The sequence below is a fragment of the Cyphellophora attinorum genome (assembly GCF_001299255.1).
Source record: "Cyphellophora attinorum strain CBS 131958 chromosome Unknown Contig64, whole genome shotgun sequence".
Classification (NCBI taxonomy): Eukaryota; Fungi; Ascomycota; class Eurotiomycetes; order Chaetothyriales; family Cyphellophoraceae; genus Cyphellophora; species Cyphellophora attinorum.
Window position 1 is genome coordinate 1 of NW_017253292.1, and position 19,823 is coordinate 19,823.

The 19,823-nt window shown below is 54.5% G+C and overlaps 8 protein-coding genes across 8 annotated transcripts; 5 read left to right on the top strand and 3 right to left on the bottom strand.

Moving 5' to 3' along the window:
• Positions 1-14: 14 nt before the first annotated feature.
• On the top strand, positions 15-2,020 carry AB675_11054 (uncharacterized protein; the record flags this gene model as incomplete). Its single annotated transcript, XM_018139869.1, has 4 exons — positions 15-447; positions 497-1,050; positions 1,120-1,689; positions 1,784-2,020. Coding segments are annotated over 4 exons (1,794 nt in total), but the record flags the coding sequence as incomplete, so codon positions are not given.
• An 858-nt stretch (positions 2,021-2,878) lies between these two features.
• Positions 2,879-4,805, top strand: AB675_11055 (4-coumarate--CoA ligase-like 7; the record flags this gene model as incomplete). The annotated part of the gene is made up of 3 exons (XM_018139870.1): positions 2,879-3,975; positions 4,065-4,320; positions 4,425-4,805. The coding sequence occupies 3 exons, from the start codon at positions 2,879-2,881 to the stop codon at positions 4,803-4,805; spliced, it is 1,734 nt and encodes a 577-aa protein (XP_017994315.1).
• Positions 4,806-5,168: 363 nt separating this feature from the next.
• AB675_11056 (uncharacterized protein) lies at positions 5,169-6,620 on the bottom strand (the record flags this gene model as incomplete). The annotated part of the gene is made up of 1 exon (XM_018139871.1): positions 5,169-6,620. The coding sequence occupies one exon, from the start codon at positions 6,618-6,620 to the stop codon at positions 5,169-5,171; it is 1,452 nt and encodes a 483-aa protein (XP_017994317.1).
• Positions 6,621-8,163: 1,543 nt separating this feature from the next.
• AB675_11057 (uncharacterized protein) lies at positions 8,164-9,543 on the bottom strand (the record flags this gene model as incomplete). The annotated part of the gene is made up of 2 exons (XM_018139872.1): positions 8,164-9,148; positions 9,212-9,543. The coding sequence occupies 2 exons, from the start codon at positions 9,541-9,543 to the stop codon at positions 8,164-8,166; spliced, it is 1,317 nt and encodes a 438-aa protein (XP_017994318.1).
• Positions 9,544-10,298: 755 nt separating this feature from the next.
• Positions 10,299-11,132, top strand: AB675_11058 (Metaxin-1; the record flags this gene model as incomplete). Its single annotated transcript, XM_018139873.1, has 1 exon — positions 10,299-11,132. One exon carries the CDS (start codon positions 10,299-10,301, stop codon positions 11,130-11,132), a length of 834 nt encoding a protein of 277 aa, XP_017994311.1.
• Positions 11,133-12,170: 1,038 nt separating this feature from the next.
• Positions 12,171-14,093, top strand: AB675_11059 (Alpha-glucosidase; the record flags this gene model as incomplete). The annotated part of the gene is made up of 2 exons (XM_018139874.1): positions 12,171-12,991; positions 13,205-14,093. The coding sequence occupies 2 exons, from the start codon at positions 12,171-12,173 to the stop codon at positions 14,091-14,093; spliced, it is 1,710 nt and encodes a 569-aa protein (XP_017994319.1).
• A 248-nt stretch (positions 14,094-14,341) lies between these two features.
• AB675_11060 (uncharacterized protein) lies at positions 14,342-15,529 on the top strand (the record flags this gene model as incomplete). Its single annotated transcript, XM_018139876.1, has 1 exon — positions 14,342-15,529. One exon carries the CDS (start codon positions 14,342-14,344, stop codon positions 15,527-15,529), a length of 1,188 nt encoding a protein of 395 aa, XP_017994310.1.
• A 2,107-nt stretch (positions 15,530-17,636) lies between these two features.
• On the bottom strand, positions 17,637-19,670 carry AB675_11061 (ATP synthase subunit beta, mitochondrial; the record flags this gene model as incomplete). The annotated part of the gene is made up of 8 exons (XM_018139877.1): positions 17,637-18,178; positions 18,252-18,355; positions 18,517-18,725; positions 18,772-19,088; positions 19,141-19,183; positions 19,235-19,320; positions 19,429-19,604; positions 19,660-19,670. 8 exons carry the CDS (start codon positions 19,668-19,670, stop codon positions 17,637-17,639), a joined length of 1,488 nt encoding a protein of 495 aa, XP_017994312.1.
• Positions 19,671-19,823: the final 153 nt, after the last annotated feature.

The following is a 19,823-nucleotide window of genomic DNA, read 5'->3' on the forward strand; positions in this document are numbered from 1 at the left end:
CTCTCACGGTCAAGCCTGACAACTTCTACATTCGTGTCACTCCTCGGACGCACCTGGACGCGACCATTATTGACGATCGCCTCCACAGCAATGGTATGAGCAATGGTCTGGGATCTGCTAACGGAGCACATGTTACGAATGGGGATGTCGAAACGACGATCGGTAATGCGGACCCAATGCTCATACTCTACGGGTCCAACACAGGCACCTGCCAGGCATTTGCTCAGAGAGTGGCCGTTGAAGCAGCTGCTCATGGCTTCAAGCCGGAAATCCGCGATATGGACAGTGCTACCAACGCTTTGCCGAAGGCTGTGCCCATTGTGGTCATTACCTCCTCGTATGAAGGTCAACCTCCAGATAATGCGACCAGGTTTGTGGAGTGGCTTCAAAGTGCTGATGGCAAGGTTCTGGAGGGTGTGAAGTACACTGTGTTTGGTTGCGGTCACAGTGAGTTCCATCGTCCATCCATCTGATCTCCAGACTGACCACCACGCAGGGGACTGGTCCGCCACCTTCCACCGGATTCCCAAGCTGGTGGATGGGCTTATGGCCAACTTCGGCGCACACAAGCTCGCACCCGTGGGCTTTGCTGATGCTGCGCGTGGGACTTTGTACAGCGATTTCGAAGAATGGCTGGATACTTCGTTCTGGCCAAGCGTGTCCTCAACGAAGACATCTGAGCTCGTGGCTAGTGAGGAACAAGTCATCGATATTTCCACGGACGCACGCGCGACCAGCCTTCGTCACGACGTCAGCCCAGCGACGGTGGTAGAGAATCGCCAACTCACCGGTCCTGGAGAACCAGTCAAGATGCATATGGAGCTCCAGCTACCATCAGACATGACTTATGAGTGCGGCGACTACCTCGCCGTGTTGCCTCTCAACTCAGACAAGAAAGTGAGGCAGATCCTCGCCCATTTTGGTCTGCCCTGGGATGCTGTGATGACTCTCAAAACCGACACCCCAACTTCGATCCCGGCTAACGTGCCTCTCTCGTGTCTGGATGTTCTCAGAAGCTATGTGGAGCTAGGACAGCCAGCTACCAAGAAGGTATGCCGCCCCGAACCACGTTCCTGATTGACATGCTGTGCTGGCCCTCATATGCTGACCATCACATAGAATCTTCGCACGCTCGCCAACTACACGCAATCCATTGCCGAGGCGGACTTCCTTAAGTCGCTCTCCTCTGACAACGCGGCCTTCGACTCCAACATCACCACCAAGCGTACTTCGGTCTTCGACCTCCTGCTTGCGCATCCCACAATCGACCTACCCTTCGGCGTCTTCCTCTCCATGCTACCGCCCCTTCGGGTGCGCCAGTACTCCATCTCTTCGACTCCGTTGCATAAGCCAGGCCACTGTACCATCAGCTATGGTGTCATCGACCGGATCGCCCTCTCATCCACCACAGACCATGAGCAGCGCTTCCAGGGCGTCACAGGCAGCTACCTGGCCACTCTCAAGGCAGGTGATCTACTCCAGATTGGTGTGCGCGCCACCGCAAAGAAAACCTTCCGCTTGCCTGCAGACACGGAGGCTACGCCCTTGATCATGTTCGCAGCCGGCACTGGGCTAGCTCCTTTCAGAGGCTTTATCCAGGAGCGAGCGCTCCAGGCGGCCTCGAATCCCGGTCGGAAGCTCGCACCCGCTGTCTTATTCCTTGGATGTCGTTCGCAGACCAATGATCTTGTACGCGGAAGAGCTGGATGAGTGGGAGGCTCAGGGTGTAGTAAAGATTAGGTACGCTTTCAGCAGGGAGAGCGAGGCTTCCAAAGGGTGCAAGTATGTACACGAACGGATGGCAGCGGAGGATGCGGAGTTGGTGACTTTGTGGAGGTCTGGGGCGAGGGCTTATGTGTGTGGGACGAGAGAGTTCGCTAAGGGGGTCGCGGAGGCTGCCAGAAAGATTGCCACGAAGGCGAGGGATGGCATGAGCCTGGACCAGGAAGCACAGAAATTGTTGGAGGAGAGGTTCAACGAGCAGATTCAGGCTAGAGTCGCCAGCGATGTCTTCGATTAGACAGAGTCTGTACATGCACTCTAGTAATGGGCCAGACCACCGGCATTCAAATGTTGGTTGAGGAATGAACCAGTAATTCAATGGTCAACACTGGCATGTTTGTGTCCTGCAAGTTATATTCCTGTCATCCGGCCTCATCGGGGGCTCTTCGACAGCGCTCGTGACTTCCGATCGAAAGGCAGCGGCAGCAGTTTTTAAATCAGAGCGATGGCAGACTTCTCAAGCTTCCTTCTGGATCACGGAACTACCTTCTATTCCACTGTACTGCACACTCGCAGAATCTTCCCAAAGCCCTTCCTCCCCACACTCCGAGTCAGCAAGCCGGGGTCCGCTGTGGGTAGTGGGATCACTGCTCCGCTTATTGCACATCCTGCCAATAAGAGTTATGCCTAGACTTAGTATAAACATGAACCTCGCTCCTCTCCTCTCGTATGGGGTGTGGCGCACAGGTAGCGTCGCACTCCAAAATGTGCCCCGAACGAAGGCAATCAGCAACTCGATTTTCAATTATTCGAGATGGTCGACAGTCGTTGACTCCCCTCAATATCCTTGTGCTCATCCCAAACTATTGCTTCTGTACCTAGACATACAGAGAGACGCACAAGTACGACAACTTACACGGTATCCCGCACGATTCGGTAATCACGGAACAAAGCTTGCCGTTGTGGTACGGATGAGCTGACGCTGATCTGATTGTCGCCAACTGCGAGCTAGTGGTCTGTGGGATCGCGGAGGACATCGTCGTCTAAAAGTCGCAACTTGGGACACCTCTACGCGCGCTATAGCCAGGACGCCATCGCTCCTCTCCACGGCCTCGAAGTCTCCAGATACAGCAACGTCGCCAGCCGTCCTCCCAAGATGCCGTACAAATCTCGCTGGAACGTCCCCATCCCGGACTGCTCACTAACAACATTCCTCTTCGGCTCATCCGCCAACCTTCCCCATGACCCAACATCACCCAACAAGATGTGCTTCGCCGAAGCAGAACGACCCGACACGCACTACTTCACCCGCGCAGACTTCCAACTATGGAGCCAACGTTTCGGCCTCGGCCTGACCAAATCCGGCCTTTTCAAGCCAGGCGACCGCCTCCTCCTCTTCAGCCCCAACGACCTCTTCGTTCCCGTCGTCTTCATGGGCACGCTCATGGCCGGTGGGATCTACACCGGCGCCAACCCGACTTTCACCCCACGCGAGCTCGCCCACCAGCTCAAGGACTGTAGCGCCAGCATCCTCATCTGCCACCACGACTCCATCGCCACAGGGGTCGAAGCCGCAAAGCAAGCCAACCTCTCCCTCGATCGCGTCTTCGTCTTCAACAACGAGATTTACGACAACAAAGGCAACCCCAGCCACGGCGCGCGCTACTGGTCCACTCTGATGGCCCCGAAATCCGACGAAGCGCGCAAATTCGCCTGGCCCGACCTCTCCGGCCCCAACGAGGCCAAAACCACCACCCTCGCCCTCAACTACTCCTCCGGCACAACCGGCGTGCCCAAGGGCGTGGAGATCACCCACAGAAACTACGTCTCCAATACTCTGCAGTCCGCTCAGATCACCGAGAACCACCCTAACTATGCTGAGAAACGGAAGCATCATGTCTCATTGGGGTACCTGCCCCTGTACCATGCGTACGGCCAGAACGTGCTGATTGCGGGCAATTTCAACCACGAGAAGCCGACTTACGTTATGGCGAAATTTGATTTCCTCAAGATGCTTGAATATATCCCGAAATACAAAGTCACGGACCTGAATCTAGTGCCGCCGATGGCGGTCGCGTTGGCGAAGCACCCAGATGTGTTGAAGTATGACCTGCGTAGTGTGGAATTAATCGGGTGTGGCGCGGCGCCGTTGGGCAGGGACGTGGCGGCGCAGGTCGAGGCGAGGTTCAACTCGCAAAGGGAGGACGAGCCGGATCGTAAGGTGAATCTACGGCAGGGATGGGGGATGACTGAGTAAGTGCTCCTTTCCCGTTCCAGCAAACCGGCTTCCCTTGGCGCCGTCTTCGTAGACCAGGATATTCTGGCTGATGTGGTTCCGACAGATGCACCTGCTCCCTCCTCGGCTGGGACATTAACAAATTCGCCGACTCCGCCGCCGTCGGCGAGCCAAACGCAAACTGCGAAGCCATGATTGTCGACGAGGAAACCAGCAAGGAGATCACCGCTCGTGGACCCGATAACCGAGGCGAGCTGTGGTGTCGTGCGCCGAATGTCATGAAGGGGTACTGGCATAATAAGAAGGCTACGGAGGAGACGTTGACGGCGGATGGGTGGTTGAAGACTGGCGATATTGCTTATGTAAGTTCTCTTCCCGCTCCAGCCTCGCATGGGTAGCCCACGATCGTTATCGCTTCGCACGAGGACCGGACTGTCCCGCTGATCAAGGTTGTTGTGCTATCTAGGTGGACGAAGCAGGAATGTTCCACATAGTCGACCGCCGCAAAGAGCTCATCAAAGTCAAGGGCAACCAAGTCGCGCCCGCAGAACTCGAAGCCCTTCTCCTCGAACACCCAGCCATCGCGGACGTCGCCGTCATCGGTATGCCTACGCCCGACGGAGACGAGGCGCCGCGGGCGTTTGTGGTGCGCCAGCCAACCGAGGCAGGGAAGAAGGTGACGCAGGAGGAAGTGGTCAAGTTTGTGGAGGGGAAGGTGGTGCATTATAAAAGGCTGAAGGGCGGGGTGACGTGGTTGGATGTTGTGCCGAAGAATCCAAGTGGGAAGATTTTGAGGAGGGAGTTGCGGGATCGGTATAAGGTTGGGAAGGAGGGAGCGAGGTTGTGATGTGGTGGTGGTGGTGGTGGTGATGGGCATGGCGTTGTGGCAGATGTCGGTTGGCACCTGCGTCTGGATGTACGCTCTGCTACCTACTGCTTGCATACATGTTGGATCGAAGTAACAATCCTGCCTAGATGGCCTTGCCATAGCAGAAGCTAGACGGCTTTTTTGCTTGGCATTCGTCCGTACTATGTTAAAGTATACAACCTAAAATATACTCAAGCGATAGTAGACCTCCTGAGAATACTCGCCCAGGCAGCTGTCAAGTCCGCGTCGAAGTCTGCTTCCTTTGAGCTCCTTAGCAATCTGTTGAAAGCGAGCCAGCGGGCTTCGTGTATGCACACATGGAAGACTTCCTACCACAGGTCATCAGCGACCCCGATGCACCAGCCCACGTGTTGTCGAGGCCTCGCCCCGACCTTGGCCTCGTCCGTTGCCCCGTCCATCTCCCTTGCGGTTGCCTCTGCCATTACCTCTGCCGTTGCCCCGGCCGCTGCCCTGTGCTTGAGTGACCTCGACCTGTTCTCGCTCCCAGCGCTTGCCCTTTCCCCTGGCCTTTGCCCCGGCTCTATCGCCCTCCTGCTCCGGGTATCTTGCAAGACCTTCTCTCTCTGGTCGGTCAGAAGGCAAGTCAGGAGACGGCGAGCGTCGGCGAGGAACTCGCACGCGATCTGCTCGGCTGCTTTCGCCCTCTGGAATTATCCCCGCGGCGACTCTCTGCTTCCACCATTTCTCTGCCACCTGCTTCAGCCTCAACTTGATAGTGTCGAGATCCTCCGGAAGTATCATGCCCGGATACCGCCTGATGTAGCGTTTGTCGAGTCGATGCAACTTGTTGATGAGCAGCTTGTACTCCTCGTAGTTGGCGGTAAGATAGCTCCATTCAGCGATGTTGAGCCAATCCTCGCGGAAGTCTTCCTGTTCATCTCTGGTAAGCTTGGAGCTTTCTCGGCCCTTTAGCCAGCGGTCCGCAGAGATGAGTGGAGGTTCGAGTTCCGACGGCCAGTCTGTGCGAGAGCAGAGCGCTTCCTCCGGAACATCTTCAGACACGGGCGGCTGGGACTCGGAAGATTGCGAAGAAGTCTCACTCAGGGGATGAGCCAGTCCTCGGTCGGATCCTTCGACCCACGAGTCGTACTCATCATCGGACGAGTCCGAGTCCTCTTGAATCTCAGCAAGACTCCGTCGAGGTAGAGAGGCTCCAGTCGTTGATAGCGAAAACCCTGACGTTGAAGAAACTCGTCGACTGAAGGTCTCATGATCTGTGGCCTCTGAGGTATCAGTCTGACCATATGACTGACTTGAGGTGTCGTCCTCTTCACTTTCAGCAGAGGCTTGCTCTTCCTTTGCTCGGCGCCTGCTCTTCCAATGATGCCGCGCGTCAAGGAAACTCTCTTCGTCAGACGCATACTCGTCTCGGTCATCGTTCGGACCCTCTTTAAGATAACGGCCCATTTCCTCATTGCTGATTTCTGTGACTTCGCCCATTTCGGGCTGCCAATCGACTTCATGTAGCTCCTGAAACTTGAATGGAGGTATACGTTCGCCTTCAATGGCTTTTGGCTTGCCACGAACGCTGATACACGTCGTGCAAAGAGATACATAGGTTCGGTTGAAGTGATGTGAGTAGACGTCCCACAGGTAAGAGCGCTTGCTCTCGTCATAGTCGCAATCACAGTCTACACCACTCCCGGGCTGGATCCAAAGTTCTGGTCGCAACTCGTAGATGTCGCGGGCGGAAATCGGCCCGAGGAACCACTTGAATACATGATCTTTGTGACGCGGACAGTAGGACCAGTAGCCTAATAGGACACGACACATATTGATTGAGGACTTGAGAGTATCGGAAATCTTCAAGGCTGAGTGTGTCTTCCTTTGCCGAGCTCTTTCGATGGTTGGCTATTGTCAGTAGAGGAGTGCTGCCGGTGTCATACCCGTTGTGTGCCAGGGTCGGCATAGATATAGCCATGATCGATGCCTTCCACCGTTTGCAAGATACGCTGCTCGTGTGAGTCTTGCATATGAGTCTCGACATCGCGAACGACTCAGGTTGAGTCATGAGATCTCCCATTGTTGCTGTGGCTTTTGGGCCAGAAAACGTTTGCAAAGCAGCCCAGTGCATTCAATGGCCGCGTGCAGGTGCCCTTCGGTGGTGTCTCAAGTCTTCAAATGCGGGTTGTGTGATCGGACTACCTTGATGCTGAGGCAATAGCAGGAACCACCGTTCAGGGCACTCCCGAAGGTCCTATTTGTTGGGCACAAATGGCATATTCTGAGAATGGAGCATTCCAAATACAAAATTCCGTTCAGGAGTGCTCTGCGAATGGCACTATCTTCGATATTGGTTGCCAAATGACAACCACACTTCTAGGGACATCGCAGCTGTCACTGGACCATAAAGATCCAGAGGTTAGTAACAATACCAGGGCGGGCTCCAAGCCAGCCATCAAATCCGGAGGTTTTCGTCGAGCTCGAGGTCTGTGCCATGCCGTGAAGCAGACGTACCCGTGACACAAGCAGAAAGGTCAGGGAATTGTCATTCTTTGCTCCATCAGTTGCTCCTTCCGCAAGCGATCCACATGGAACCCTTCAGACACAATCATCAGAGCGATAGCTACCAGTAGAGCATTCACGTCAAGTCACTCGAGATGGTGATTTTTGCAGAGGATTGCATCTAGCTTCCTATGTAAGATACTCAGGCTGAGTGTAATTTTTGGACAATTACGTCACTTGTATCCACAGGCCACCGTGCTTTCCCTCTGTCTACTTACACGGCTGGAAGTCGCCTTACGCCTTGCTTTTTGCCTGGTACGTAGGTACGTAGCTTCTGGCCTAATGATACATATAAAGCGGCTCCTTCCCGGTCTCCTAGCTCGCCAACACGCCTCCTTCTTCGACTGCAACGCAGCTAGCTCCTTCCTCGCTCGCATGAATTGTACCTTTCCGTCGAATAACGAACGATTAGACGGTACGCAAACTGGTTGGAGGATAGTCTTGGACGACTGCAGCGTACTGACAATTCCTGAACCTCAATGCTACATGTCCGAGATCGACCAGGCTTGGAGTGGTATGGGAGGTGGCGGGTATGGGCAGGTGGTGGTGCTCGAACCCGGGGTGGAGTGCTTGCGAAGGTGGGGTTAAGGATATCATAGAAGGCGATTTTCTAGGAACGGGACTCGGATGTGTCTTCATGATCGTGATTAGTGTCGAATGTATTCGTAAAGTTGTTGCAATCGAGATTAAAGTGCCTCAGACGATCGGCTTCTCCACCAGGAAGAAGCTGATGCCGTTTTGGTGCAAGAATTGAATGTCTCAGGGCGTGATCGACGCCTTCGTGGTTAGTCGCTGGTCCACCTGCGCTGTGCTACAGCCCAAAAACCGAACCTGGGTACACGGACCCATCTGGTGGAATCGTAGGCGATAAGGGCATGCTTGGGAAGAATGTACCGTTTATATCATTTGACGGACCCCCACAACAACTCCCACCGCCCCTTGACAGCATCGAATTTGTCGCTACCGAGTGTGGCATAGCTGTGCTCATTGTTGGCCGTCGTCGGCTCCAAGAGGAGTGCTCGGAATGGCTAAGTTTGGGAGGGAAGATAGGCATGGGGTTTGGCGAATAAGCCACACTACCCCTTGACGGTGTATCGGCTGTTGTTCCTGGAGTGGCCATCCCTGTACTGATCGATGGCTGTCGTTGGTAATCCGAATGCATGGCCTGACTGAAGTCTGGGGAGAACATCGAAGGTGGGTTTGGCGTGTGACCGAAATTTGATGGCGCACTCGCATACATGCTATCGTTTGAAGGCGGTATCGAGTGTTGCGCACTCGGCGTGAAAGTATTGTAGTGCATGGGTGCTTGAGTCGATTGCATGCCAAAATGGTTGGGTGTGGCAATCTGCAACGACGAAGGATCGGATTGAAATATCTGATCGACGTGGCCGGTTCCGAGGTGCATCTCCCAATTGGGGTGTTGTGCCATCCAGTTCATATTCGGATCAAGAGGAGGCACGTCGAAACCTGCGTTTTCCGGAAGGTCGGGCAGCGACGGTGGGGAAGGACCAGGCTGGAAAGCATCGAGTGGTTGATCGAAATTTGGTGATTCTGGCCACGCGTTTTGCTCTATCGGGTAGCTCATCATGACGTCGCCAGTGGTTGCCTGTGGGAAGAACTGATGAATGTTTGCTGGATTTGGCTTGTTCATGGTCAAGCGAAAACTTGCCGAACCTCCTGTACAACTCTCCATAGGTGCAGCCGGCGCATAAATGGGGCCAGTTTGGGCGGATGACGAGGGCATGTAGTAGTTCTGACTTGACATGAAGCTCAATTGTGAGGCGTTGTACTGTCGGCTGGCAAGATTGTTAGGATGCTCGCTGCAGTAAATGCACTCGCAATTTGGACCACAGCTGCACCGTTTCTCGGCTTCGGGGACATCTGTGAAGGCGGGAATGTCGGTGATCTGTTCTTGCTTGATGTTTTCGAGATGGCGGCAGCCACTTGGGCCAGACTTTGTCTCCTTCGACTTGGTACCACAGCAACCTCCAGGTGCTTGCTTCTGCTCGCGCTGCTCTTTCTCGCGCTGACGACGCTCGGCTTCGACGTCACTGATCTGCTGTCCTGATGCATCGGCCCATACTGACTTGAGAGTTTCGGCTTGGCCATCCTCATTCTTCCACACCGGCGGGAGTGGGCTGGTGGAGCGTTTGATGGGGTCGTTCTGTGAGACGAGGCAGATCAAGTACATGCGTTGGGTGCACACGCAGCTGTTGTTGGTGCATTTGCAATTGCCTTGGCAATTGCAGTCTCGTGGACACTCGCATCTGCGCTTCTGCGAGCCGCTCGATGGTCGTCCTGGTGCGGCAGTGGGTGCTATCGGCTTACTCCTTCCATGGTTGCAGCTGCGTACACGATGACCGTTCTTACACGCGGTGCAGGCATACGTCTTGCCGTCGATGAATTGGCGCGGAGCGTGGGACTCTTCTTCTGCACCATGATGTCGACGTGCCCAATGGGCCGCTGAGGATTGGCGGGTCCGCAACGGCTACCTGCAGAGGCCTCCTCGTGCGAAGCGCCGAGGGTCTGGCAGGAATGAGCAGAATATTGCGGTGATGAGCAGATATGGTAACGTTCGGAGGGGGTGAATATTGAGAAGAGGAAGATGTGAGTCGATTTTGTGCTCAGCAGTAATTTAATTTTGGACTGTGAGGTGACAGTTGTTTTAATTCAGGAAGACAAGAGACATGTGGAGGGACTCGTGCGGAGGGGCAAGGGTACAAATAACCTCCGACGGCAGCAGCCGCCGCCAGGCTGATCTGGGGATAAGCTTTCGTGACTGCCGCTCAATTTCTCCAACAAACTGCAGTCACAAGTACCTTTTTCAGTTTCTTTCAGGCATCAACTCCATAAAACATCGTTCGCTGCGGTCGAGTTGTACAGCTGGCGAGGCTTCCGAGAGAAGCTGAATCAACAAATCGATAACCAGAAACGCGCAGCCTATCGATGGGCGAGCAGAAGTCTACATGGTTTCAGCTGCCTGAAGTCATTCGCGATTTGTTCTCGCGATTTCCTCTCCGAACCTACAGTGCCCATCCACTGCCCGCAGCAGCGACGACCGAGACCGGAACGCTGCTGTACCTGTGGCAAGGTCGACGTTCGGCATCAGATCCGTCGTGCAATCCGGCATGTCTGAAATACCAGGCTCTGCTGCGCTTTCATGACATACGGCACGCAGTCCGAGCGTCCAACAACCACTCCTCTCCCTCCGGCTCTCTTCCATTCCTCGTCCCGGCAGCATCATCACGCCCGAGCTCGCCCATCACCGCCAGCAAGATACCGAAATGGATCACGAGCCAATCCAAACGCGAAGAAATCGTACACCCGCGAGAAGAGGCATACACGGCCCTGGTAGATCATGACATCCGCCTTGCATGGCTGTACTTTCTGTACCTCGACCAGGACAATTTTGACCAAGTCGCTTTTCCCTTGTACTGCGCATCCGCATCATCAAACGTCCTCGTACAGAAAAGTCTCGCTTGGCAGCTGAAGTCAGCAGCTCGCGATGAGCTTCTCAAGAGTGCTGTCTTGATCGACTCCGATGAGCTGTATGACCGAGCAGCCACCGCCTTCCAAGCGCTTTCGACTTTGCTGGGCAATGATGATCACTTCTTTGGTGAGGCTTCGCCTGGGCTGTTCGATGCAAGCGTCTTCGCATACACACACCTGCTTCTTGACGACAACATGAATTGGGCGAGCACAGTGCTAGCTGATTCTCTACGCCAACACGGCAATCTTGTCGGACATCGCGATCGGCTCCTGGCGAAGTACTTTCCCTGAGCAACCGCGGCATGGGCTCCTGATGCAGGCCGGTCAGAACACCAGACGCGCGGCCATTGTTGGCCAGGCAAAGCAGATACACAAGCACCTCAGCACACCATTGAACCAGCCTGAATTGAGTCTTGCTGGTGAGCAGCACTTGACGCTCGCGTCTGGAACGTGCTACCTGAGTTGGCAACGCGGCACCAAACCTTTGCTTTGGGGTTCCTCGGCACTTCCCAGTGGTCCACCTCCAGAGAGCAGGAGCATCGATGCGACGTTCCCCAAGCCCTCGCGCGGGACGCATTCGGTCTCGCGATGTACAAAATTGCAGCAACAATCAGACATGTACAACAATTCCGGCGGAAGCGGAGGTTGGGTTTGGGCTCTGAGAAATGCTTGATGAAGCGGCGATGAGCATACGTACAACATGTAAAATACCGTGACGCTTACGCAGAACTGATCTGCCGGGCAGGTGCGCGCCGACGGCAATATTGGAAGTTATCTCCATTTTTTGACGCCGCAGGCTCATACGCAACATACCTGCTGTCGTCCGACGTCGACGTCCAACAGAGTACTCCGTCACCACCATCAAACACACAAGTGCGCTTCGTGAGTGGTTGGCAATTCCACTGCAATGTCAACTATCCAAAAGAGGAAATATGGAAGATCATTCGTGATCAAACGTAGACTCCACTTTCATGCTGCTTGGTTTCTGTGATTGGTCACTTCTCTTCACAGTCGGAGCGAATGCAACAACTTCATCATGCAACGTACCATACCCAGGCATTCGCTGTGCTGATGGGACGAGTCTGAACGCTTGCGGCTACTTTGCCTCATTCAGTAATCTTGCATGGTCGTCAACGACCTACGCAGCTCCTGAGAAGCTGATGACTTCTCCAGCAATAAAGGAATATAAACGTCCTCCTCAATAATAATCATATTTTCTGGGCAATTCTCAACTTCTAGCAGGACACAACTGACAGCTAAAGCAGCGTGTGCTTGACTATACAGCATCTGCACAGACTGACCACAGCCGCCGCGCTAGCATCCAGCACCATGGCCTGCCTCACCAAAAGCACCCACAACCCCCTCGCCCACCACCAATCTAAGCCCCCAACCCGCGCCTGGTGGAAAGAAGCCTCAATCTACCAGATCTACCCAGCCTCCTTCGCCACCCACCCCAACCAGACCGTCAACCACGGCACCATCCGCGGCATAATCTCCAAGCTCCCCTACATCCGCAAACTCGGCGTCGATGCCATCTGGCTGTGCCCGATCTACGCCTCTCCGCAGAAGGACATGGGGTATGACATTTCGGACTACCGCGCCATCCATCCGCCCTACGGCACGCTCGAGGACGTGGAGGAGCTGATTGGTACTGCGCACGGGATGGGGTTGAAAGTGATCATGGATCTTGTGGTGAACCACACCTCGGACCAGCATGCTTGGTTCCGGTCCAGCCGTCGTCGCGAGGGCGATAAGGGGGACTGGTATATCTGGCGGGACGCCAAAGTAGACTCAACGACGGGGCAGCGGAAACCACCAAACAACTGGGCGAGCATGTTCGGCGGCAGCGCGTGGAGTTGGGATGAGGTACGGCAGCAGTACTACCTCGCCCTCTTCACCCCGGAACAGCCCGACCTGAACTGGGAGAACCCGGACGTCGTCGAAGCAGTGCACGACGTGATGCACTACTGGCTCAAAAAGGGCGTGGATGGGTTCAGGATGGATGTCATCAACATGATAAGTAAGGAGCCCGGGTTGCCGGATGCGGAGGTCGTGTGGGAAGGGAAGGAGTGGCAGCCGGGAGCGAAGTGGTTTGCGTATGGGCCTAGGTTGAATGAATATCTCAGGGGACTGAGGAAAGTGTTGGATGAGTACGATGCCTTTGCGGTGGGGAGATGCCTTGTGTGAATGAAGACGAGCAGGTGGCAAGTGTTGTGAGTGCTGAACGGAAGGAGTTGAATATGATTTTCCAGTTCGAGTAAGTCTCAGCACCCATTTTTGTCTTGGATCGAGAGCGGCAAGCGATCTCCTCCTGACACCCCCTCTCCCCTATACGCTTTGCTCGCCGCTAACAAGTTTACTAGCATTGTCGACATGGACATCGGCTCAGGGACCAAGTTCTCCCCTCGTACCTGGGACGCCAACACCCTCAAAGCAATAGTCAATCGTTGGCAGACCTTCATGTGGGACGTCGACGGCTGGAACGCTCTATTTCTCGAAAACCACGACCAAGCGAGAAGTGTCAGCCGCTTTACAATTCACCGGCCCGAACACCGTGAGCTAGCGGCGAAGATGTTGGCGACCTTTATCGCGTGTCAGCAGGGGACGCTGTATGTATATCAGGGGCAGGAGCTGGGGATGACGAATCTGCCCAAGACATGGGGCCCTGAAGAATATAAAGACATCGAAACACAAAACCTGTACAAAGAAGCCGAGGCAGATTTGGCAAGGACGGGTGATAAAGAGGCGTTCGAGGTGGTGCTGGGGGAGATGCGGAAGAAGGCTAGGGATCATGCGCGCAGTCCGGTGCAGTGGACTGGTCAGGAAGGTGGTGGCTTCGAGGTTGCGGATGGGCAGAAGCCGTGGATGAGGATGAATGACAACTACAAGGAAATCAACGCGGCTAAGCAAGAGGGTGAGGAAGGGAGTGTGTTGAATTATTGGAGGAAGCTGTTGAAGGTGAGGAAGGAGTACAAGGATACCTTTGTGTACGGGAGGTTTGAGATGGTGTTGGATGGGAGTGAGAAAGTCATTGCGTACAAACGAGTTGAGGAGGATGGTGTGGTGGCATTTGTGGTGCTGAATTTCGTGGACGAGGATGTTCAGTGGCAGGCACCGAAGGAGTTCCAGGAAGCCTTGAAGAGTGGAAAGGAAGTGCTTGGGACGTATTCAGGAGCACCGGTCGTGAAGGACAAGGTTTTAGTGCTTCGGCCTTTCGAAGTGCGGGTTGCGCTTGTTGGGGATAGCAAGTGAAGCGTATGATAGCTATGCTTTGCGTTGTCCTTGACAAAACCGACGTTGGGAAGCGTCGAGCTAGCTTTGACGTAGCAAACAGGTCAAAGTGACAGTCAAGGTTGGCTCGAGGATAATAATCGCTGTCCCTTTCAATTGTGCACGCTCTCGGTCTGTTTTTCGCCCACCTCTCTGCCTCACGCTTTGAGCCATCACCTTGCTCAGACTCTTGCCGCATATGTCACAGAAAAAATCGAGCTTCGCAAGCCATGGCTGGGCTCAACGCGGTTGAGTGTCATTCCAAGCAGCAGCCCAATCGTGCCCTGCGATACTTCTTGAACGACAACATTGACGCTGGACTCGAGGTCCTTGATGACCTGCGGCTTATTCCCGATCTCCCCGACAACTTGCAAGAAAGGGCTGCCCTGGCCAGAACCGTCGGCACTGGCTCGCAAGCCATGAATGAATTCAGCGAGAGTGAGGGTGACTATTACGAGGAACACTACCAAGCCTACCAACACTACCTGGACGACAGAATTGATGCCGGCCTCGACATCTTCGATAGCCAGGGACTTAAGCCCGACCTTCCCCAACAATTGCAAGCCAGTGCCGACATGCTCATCATTCTCGGCATTACTAAGAACTTCCTAGCCGAACGACGTTTTCTGCTGCACGAAGCCGGACCACTGATGAAGGGTATTGTCGCGGGAATGGGCTATCCACATGAGTCCACAGTGCCCCTGGAGTATTTGCAGTGGTTCAAGGAGCTCGTAGTGGTCCTGAAGTACCTGCAGACCTGTGTAAGAGCAGACGTGGAGAAGGACGAAGGAAAGCCGCTTACATACCGAATGCTGATGATTCAAGCCAAGTCATTGCTGGCAATGCTTTGGGTCATGGAGTTGAAGAATAAGGCCAGGACACGATTGATGAGGTTGATGAAGACGCAAGGGAGCATCAGCGTAGCGATTGCGAAGATGCTACCAGTGAGGTGCACGCACACAACAAGGACGGGATCGAATGCGGTGGTGAACGCAAGTGAAGATTCCGGCTTGAAGACAATTGACGAGGTTGACGGAGACGGCTCGGAGGCGTTCGACGAGAATGACGAAGACAGCTTGGAGACGATCTACGAGGTTGACGAAGACGAAGACCAGGGTGAGCTCGGTGAAGGCGACGCAGCTGGTGGTGAGGTAGACAAAGATCATGATGCCGAGGCCGATAGTGGTGTTGACGATTATGAAGTCGACCATGAGGATCATGATGAGAGGACAGGCGACGAGCGCATCAAGATCATGACGAGGATCTTATCTGTCAAGGTCGCTGCCGTGCTGCGTGGACGCAGGTTCCATGATATTTGTCAGGGGCCTCTATATCGCCGTTTCATCGGTAAAGCGTCTGGCAGCATCGAAGTGTTCATATACCGTCCACGGCGGTACAAAATCTGGAGACCTTCGTGAGCTCTAAGCTCCACTCTGCATGAAATCAAGTTTCGTCGAAACGAAGTACGCCTTGTCTTGGGTCACATAGCTTCTCAAATGCCCGACCCTTGGCTCAGGAGCCGGCTCAATTTGACCAAAAGCTCACTCTCTTCCATCTGCTTGTAGTCGTCACATCTGTTGACCTCGGATCTGCCGGTTGGGAAGCTATCTCGATACGCCCGTGCATAGCATGTGGTTTCATCCCCCTGAAAGAGTTCACCCGGCTGGTGGCAGTGCCATATTCATCACGCGGCTCTGACTACTTTGTCTCGGTGAGCTTCGTGCTGAATTGTGGAGGTCTAACGATGCCATGACCCCAGCTCAATATAACCTCTGCGTGAGCGTGTTCGTCTGCTGTCATCTAAGGTGACGAGACACGGGCGTCATTCTTCTGGCCTTTTATCCACCGTTTAGACGCAGGGGTCCCCAGCCGTCCTTGCGAATGCGGCCGGGCACACTCATGAATGGTTGCCGATTGCGGATTTCGATTCTGGAAGCAGGTTCCTGTAGGAACTTTGCGAGATACTACGCTTTTGCTCGTTCTCGTCGATCATTGTCTTGAGATCTCGGGCGCTGCTGCGTACGTAGTGGCAACGCCGTTGGCTCTGCTGAGCTAGTACGTACCACCAGACGGCTGACTGTCCCAGAGTGGCTTTTGACGTGCCCGGAGTGTGATGACGATAGTCCCGCCGCCGTAATTGGGGGTAGTTCGAGCGAACGTTCTCGCTGGCTTCCTGAAGATTGTTTCTTCACCCTACTCGCTGCATCGGCAAGCTGGTGCAGAGGGTCCAAAATACCGCTGGCCCCTTTTGATGGACTTGAATGACGTGCTGAATGACTGGTACGCCCTCGTCCATGCAGTGGGCTTGCTGCACGCGGGTTAGGTCCAACAGCAGAGGGTTGAGATCCAGATGCAGCGGTACCTGGTCGAGTTGGCTCCTTCGGTAGAGAATCCATGGGGTCGAATCCCCAGAACTCGACAGGCAGCGACAGCGAAGCCGAAGATGAGGTCTGACTGGATGATCCGGAGGTGCCAGAAGTGGTCAGCGTTGAGGAGGCCGTCGAGTCTCGCGCCAGAGCTGGCGGGCGAGCTTGCATCGTCGCTGCTATGTTGATGAAGCTTTCGACGACTCCAGCTCCTCTCTGGCGTAATATGTGCTGGTTGTCGCTGGGGCGGGGGCTTACACATGATTATAACTCACCGAGCCATGAATGCATTTGAAATAGCCAAGCGCGCCGCGCCATGCTGGCACAACGGTCGCCAACGACAGTGGACCACGGCCATGGTCTAGACTCGCCAGACTCAGATCATTGCATAAAGGCGGAGCGGTCTGCTTGAGGGTGGTGAGATTCTAAGTTCGGACAGTTCATCCGACAAATCTGTGATCGCCGTCCAGCCCACACGGATTTGGTTTCCGGGTCTAGACTTTTGTCCTACCCTAGATACGATGGTAAATTTAGGTTGAGGCTGATAATATCAAAATCTGCCGGTTCGTCGTAGGTCTCCGAAGTGGGCTATAGGGTATGAGGCTCCGAGATGCAGGAAGCCATGCTTGCGTAGCCACTGATATTAGCTCGTGCCGGAGGTCAGGATGCCCGGTTGAGCTCTATATAGGGTCTGGCCACCCAGATCTGAGATATTTGAAACAACGCGGACAGGCTGGGACAGTTGACACCACGCGGTCCATGCTGGGAAGACGCGGCAGGGTGTTGGTTGCAGTGACGCAACTTGCAGTGGCAGGTCTGTTCGAAGTATGGTCGCGCCAAGTTGGAAGCTGCGATGCACACGTTGAATCCCATGAATGGCAGAAGTCACCGTGACCGTCGCGACTTCGGGGTAAATGCAATCAGGAGTCCTGCAGCTTCTAACAGTACATTTTTCTCAAGGCAGACGCTAAGTAGAAGATGTGCCCGTAGCCAGAGACTGAGCAGAGGAGCCGCATCTGTTCCTCACTGTACATACGCTCCTGACCAAGAGAAGTCCGCTCGCTTCTGCTCATGGCCGTGTTTGAGGAGTGATCAAGACATGTGTGGATTGCTTTTGACACTCACGTTGCAATCACCATTCCACCATTGTCCCTGATATCTATGAGGAGCCCTCAAGCTCAGCCAGAATCTTCTCACCCTTCGCACGTGCCGAGTCGAAGTCGCCAACCATGTAGAAAGCACCTTCTGGCAGATCATCACCCTCACCACCAATGATCTTCTTGAACGAGGCGATTGTGTCCTTGAGGTCGACCAGCTTGCCCTCGATACCAGTGAAGACCTGAGCGACGGTGAAAGGTTGTGAGAGGAAACGTTGCAGCTTGCGAGCGCGCTCGACGGTCAGCTTGTCGGCTTCTGACAATTCATCCATACCAAGAATGGCAATGATATCTTGAAGCGACTTGTACTCCTGGAGCATCTGCTGGACTCGGGATGCGACATCGTAGTGGTCCTGTCCGATGACACGGGGGTCAAGGAGACGAGACTTGGAGTCCAAAGGGTCGACAGCAGGGTAAATACCAAGTTCGGAAATACCGCGAGACAACACAGTGGTGGCGTCCAGATGGGCGAAGGTTGTTGCTGGGGCGGGATCAGTCAAATCGTCAGCAGGGACGTAGACGGCCTGGACGGAGGTGATGGAGCCTAGCGGGTGTGTCAGCTATGGTCACTTAATTCTCAAGGCAAAAAGACGTACCCTTCTGGGTGGTTGTGATACGTTCCTGCATGAGACCCATGTCGACGGCGAGAGTAGGCTGGTACCCGACGGCAGATGGGATACGACCAAGCAGAGCAGACACCTCAGAACCGGCTTGAGTGAACCTATAGAATGTCAGTGATCCTGCATCTCGTAGCAGAGAGGTGGGATTTCTTGCCTAAAGATGTTGTCGATAAAGAGGAGCACATCCTGGCCTTCTTCGTCACGGAAGTATCTGAAAGCCCATGTCAGTGATCGCAAAAGAAGCGTTTGGCGGGATGCCTACTCAGCAACGGTCAATCCCGTGAGGGCCACACGTGCACGAGCCCCAGGAGGCTCGTTCATCTGACCGAAGACCAGGGCGACCTTTGACTCGCCATCAAGCTGAATGACGGAAGTCTCCTGCATTTCGTGATACAAGTCATTGCCCTCGCGCGTGCGCTCACCGACACCGGTGAAGACGGAGTAACCACCGTGAGCCTTTGCGATGTTGTTCTGTGGCGAGTTAGCACAGGCCAGTCCAAGTGTCGTCCAAACTCACAATGAGCTCCTGAATGAACACAGTCTTTCCGACACCAGCACCGCCAAAGAGACCAATCTTTCCACCACGAGCATAAGGAGCCAGTAGATCGACGACCTTGATACCCGTGACCAAGATTTCAGCAGAGGTGGACTGTTCGACGAATTCGGGAGCGGCAGCGTGGATGGGAGCAAGCTTGGTGGCTTTGATGGGACCTCGCTCATCGATGGGCTCGCCAGTGACATTCATGATGCGACCGAGTGTGCCGGGACCGACAGGAATCGAGATGGGAGCACCAGTATCCTTGGCCTTGTGACCACGGGTGAGACCTTCGGTACCTGTTGTAGCGCGTCAGAAATGTGCTCTGATGTCCTTCTGTGGTGATCATACCGTCCATGGCAATACATCTGACGACGTTTTCGCCCAAATGTTGCTGCATAGCGCATCAGTAAAGCTCTTCTCCCATGATAATTGTCCTGCATACTGCAACTTCCAGAACCAGACGCTGGCCATTGTTGTCGGTCTCGAGGGCGTTGAGAATGGGAGGAAGGACATCGCCATCGAATTTCACTGTGTTCCAAGCACGTCAGCCATCCATCCGTATCGATTTCGAGAGCTCTGGAAGCTCGGTGCAGCTTTTCCCAGAGCTCGACTGCGACTGCGGTGGCGTTTCCTTACCGTCAACGACGGCACCGATGACCTGATGGATCTTGCCATCCTTGGCTGTCTCAGTCGAGGCCCATCTCCGCGCGAAAGTCTGTGCGAAAGCTGGTGCAGCCTGTTTGCGGAAAGCAGTTCGGGCAAAGGAAGGTCGAGCAGATTGGCTCAACACGCCGGCAGCGCGGGCCACGCCGCTGTCAAGAGTCAGCTTTCGAATCAATGCATGGTCGGCGAAGTGAGCACACATACCTCTTCAGCATGTTTGCGAGATGTGATGGGATGAAGGAGAGGAGAGCAAGAGCTGTGCTTGAAGGAAATAACAGGAGGGAGTAGAGGTCGATTGATGCAGATTCGGAGCTTCGACTCGGAAGCTAGCATCAAAGCTTGGCACCACGTGATCAAGCTACCGCGCG